The sequence below is a fragment of the Tupaia chinensis genome, unplaced genomic scaffold (assembly GCF_000334495.1).
Source record: "Tupaia chinensis unplaced genomic scaffold, TupChi_1.0 Scaffold000088_1, whole genome shotgun sequence".
Taxonomy (NCBI): Eukaryota; Metazoa; Chordata; class Mammalia; order Scandentia; family Tupaiidae; genus Tupaia; species Tupaia belangeri.
This window is the reverse complement of record NW_006159550.1, coordinates 7,439,083-7,442,353: the sequence shown is the minus strand read 5'-3', so window position 1 is coordinate 7,442,353 and position 3,271 is coordinate 7,439,083. Positions and strand designations below refer to the sequence as shown.

Here is a 3,271-nt window from a genome sequence, read left to right as displayed (position 1 = left end):
AAAAAAAAAAAAAAAAACCTCTTCACATTTAGATAGCTATTCAGGTCAATAAAAATCCTAGTTAAATAAACCAATTAAGCCCAGGAAAGTGTGTTTTGCAGGGGAAGGATCCATTTGTCACAGGTTTGCTGGGGGAGGGCGAGTCGAATGTAAGACACCCATGGGGAGGTTACTGCCACCTGACCACACAGGAGGCTCCTGAGAGCAAAGGTTTGGCAGGTTGGCTGGCGTTCCGTGGAGAGATGTAGGCACACCCCAAATGGCTGTAGGGGGGTCTGGAAGGACAGCTTGGACCTCACTCCTTCCTTCCAGCAGCCCCGCACTTACACTCCTGGAAGCCACTGCCTGCAGGGACAGGTCCCCCATCAGATCCAGCCAGACGTGTCTCTTCTACTTCTCACTGGGCTCCTTGCCTGCAGGCCCCGGGAGCCCTGCTCCGTGTCCACTCACCCACCTCCACAGGCAGGTGTGCCGGGATGAGGGATCCCGGTAAACACCAAAGCGGCCTGAAGCACTTAGAATCAAGCCTACCCAGCCAGTGTGGTCTAAGAACCGCACTTCCTTCATAAAACTGCTGCACTTCGAAATGCTCTGAATTCTGAAGAACCGCTTGGCCAAGTAAACTCTCGGAGCCCCAGTCCCAGCTGAGGACCACGGACGGTTCTGGGGAAGTTACACCTGACCCGCTGGCAGCTCTGCTGTAAGTAAGGGTACATGTGCTCCGCAGAGAGACAGAGACACAAAGCGAGAACTCATCCCCCAGGGGGGATGGCCACACTGCAATCCCTTCTCCTCCATTCTCCTCTTGGGATTTTGGGCACGCATTAGCACACATGTCCAGTGCTAGTTTCAAGTCCGGGACTGGAACTGCGGTCATCTGCATGGGAGTCCAGCGATGTAACCATTACACCACGTGCTGGTCCCCAGATCCTGCTTTAAAAAAAAAAGTTTTAGTAATTCCTGGTCCCCCGCCCAGCCGTTTGGTAAGTACATGCTTTAACATATATTTAGACACCTAGTGCCTACAAAAAGTTTGTGGAAGTAGAATTAAAGCACAAGTTTATTTTGGTCTGACAGAAATTTTAAAATCCGTGCATTTTTCTTTCATGACTCACCTTCCATGAATCTTTTGAATACCCCTCATACATGTCCAAGAATGTACTTAAAACTGGTCTCTGAGGCCCTCGCGACTTTGCGTGGGCTGTTCTACAAAGCTATCTTCAACCTCAAGAATGTATAAAACTAATCACATGCAACAGGAAATCTTCTGTAAACAAGACATTTTTAAACAGATACCCCATATAAAACTTAACTTTCAAAGAGGCTCGAATAAATAAATGAGAACTCCAACTAGCTTACTCCAAATACTTCGATAACTCAGTTTTTCCCTTACTAAAAATATTTGTATCACAAAGCACTAACAAGCAGACAAGGCCAACTACACTTTTTCTAAACCTCCTGTTTCCGCAATAACTGCCCTAATTTCTGTGGTTCTCCGGAAATCTGAACGTCTAACCAAACTCATACTGCAACACTGCGATGGCCCCGTTCGTAAATCCCTTAGTGGAGATCAAGGGTCTTCCCTCCTTAAGCCGTGAACCACATTAAACCTAGGAACCACAGCAGCTGCCCACAGGAACCTCGCTTACACTTGGCCAGTGCCAAAACACTTCCACCCTAAAACCGAAGTGCCTTCATTATTTCCACAAAATGCCTGAACACAATTCGAAGACAGAGAGTACCAGTGGAGACTGTGGAGGCCTCCTTCCATAAACTGTGTGCCATGACATCCTGAATACAAGGCTTGTCACCAACTGTGTCCTTTCAGACCTGACTTCGGGGATCAGCAGGTGATGCTGGACTCCTACACAGCTGGCCTCAGTTCGAGTCCTAGACCAGGCAGCTTAGAACTCACCGGGACATGTGCATGTGCATGCCAAAATTCCAAGAAGAGAATGGAGAAGGGATTGCAGCATGGCCAACCCCCTAGGGGGGTGACTTCTGGCTTTCTGTCTGTGGAGAGCACGCCTGCCCTATAACAAAAAAAATCTCTAAAAATTTTTAAAAATTTTTAAATCTGACTTTGGGAACAGGGAGAACTGTTCTGCATTTTGTGTTTGCAATATACAGCTATGACTCAGAACGGAGGGCACTGCCACACTGATTTACATATGCCACATGAAAGGACTAAAACATCTGCAAATAGGGCTGGAAGAAGTGTCCTGTCATTGACAGGGATTCTGTGCGTCCTCTGAGGTGAAAACCGAGAGAGTGGTGGTGGGAAAAAAGTAGATTTATGCCTTGTCTTTGCTTCTGGAAACACACCTTAATCTATCGTAGTCACGGAAATTCTAATTTTTATGAAGCTCACATACTTCTCAGCAGTGAGCAAATGGCTGGGTCAGGTGTTACACGTAAAATGGAACTGTAGTGTAATCAAGGATTAAAGCTCTGGGGCAGGTGGTCTGGTGGTTAAAGACGCTGGACTCCCAGGTGGGGGGCCAGGGTTCCAGTCTCAGACCTGGCGGCTTGCTTTCTCACTCTCTCTCTCAGTCGCTCTCTGTGTTTTCTCTGGTCAAATTAAAACGAATAATGATAATAAAGTTAGATAAAATAAGTCTTTAAACAAAGAATTAAAGCTCTAACATTGGTTGTGGTGCTTCTTTAACCTCAAATGTTTTAAAGGAACCATCTGTGGTCGCCAGGACCGTGTGAGGCTGCCGGCCCTTTCCACGCCTGCCCATGTCTGCTGACATCTCCGCCTGCTCTAGGCGAGCCTCGGGTCCGCTCTCCACGGAGCTGGGGCACTCGGGGCACCCACACCCCCGGGTCTGCAGGGGGCCCGCGGAGGCAGGGCCGAGGGGCCGGGGAGGAGCCGCTGCGGTGGGAGCCCCGCGCGGCGCTGCCTCACTTACTGGTCTGCTAGGGTACACGTTAGACAGGTGCGTTTTTAGTGTCCCCACGGTCCAGTTCAAGAAGCAGCTAACAGTCTGGTCGCTGTACTTCTGATTCGGAGCTTTAATGATGAGCGTCACGGGCATGTCCACCCCACTCCGCTCCATGGTGCGCCCGACGTCGAACGGAGGCCCCAGCAGCGGCGCGGCCCGCAGGGGCCCGGGTGGGGGCCCGGCGCGGGGCCAGAAGCGAGTTCTCAGCACTCCGGGTCCGAGTCCGCCTGCAGGGCATCGGGCCAGACCACGGCCATCGCCGGGACCGAGCGGACCGGGCCGCGGCGGCGGAGCAGCTCTGCAAGGCCGGCTGCGCGGGCTCC

At 50.9% G+C, this 3,271-nt stretch overlaps 1 protein-coding gene across 6 annotated transcripts in view; it reads right to left on the bottom strand.

Moving 5' to 3' along the window:
- Positions 1-3,265, bottom strand: part of HERPUD2 (HERPUD family member 2) — a 41,113-nt gene extending 37,848 nt beyond the window's left edge. For all 6 annotated transcript variants that reach the window (XM_006143022.3, XM_006143023.2, XM_027769771.1 and 3 more), the window contains exon 1: positions 2,916-3,265. In XM_006143022.3, coding sequence (XP_006143084.1) covers positions 2,916-3,062 — 147 coding nt within the window. In that variant the 5' untranslated portion in view covers positions 3,063-3,265. The remainder of the gene's footprint in view (positions 1-2,915) is intronic.
- Between the last annotated feature and the right edge of the window lie 6 nt (positions 3,266-3,271).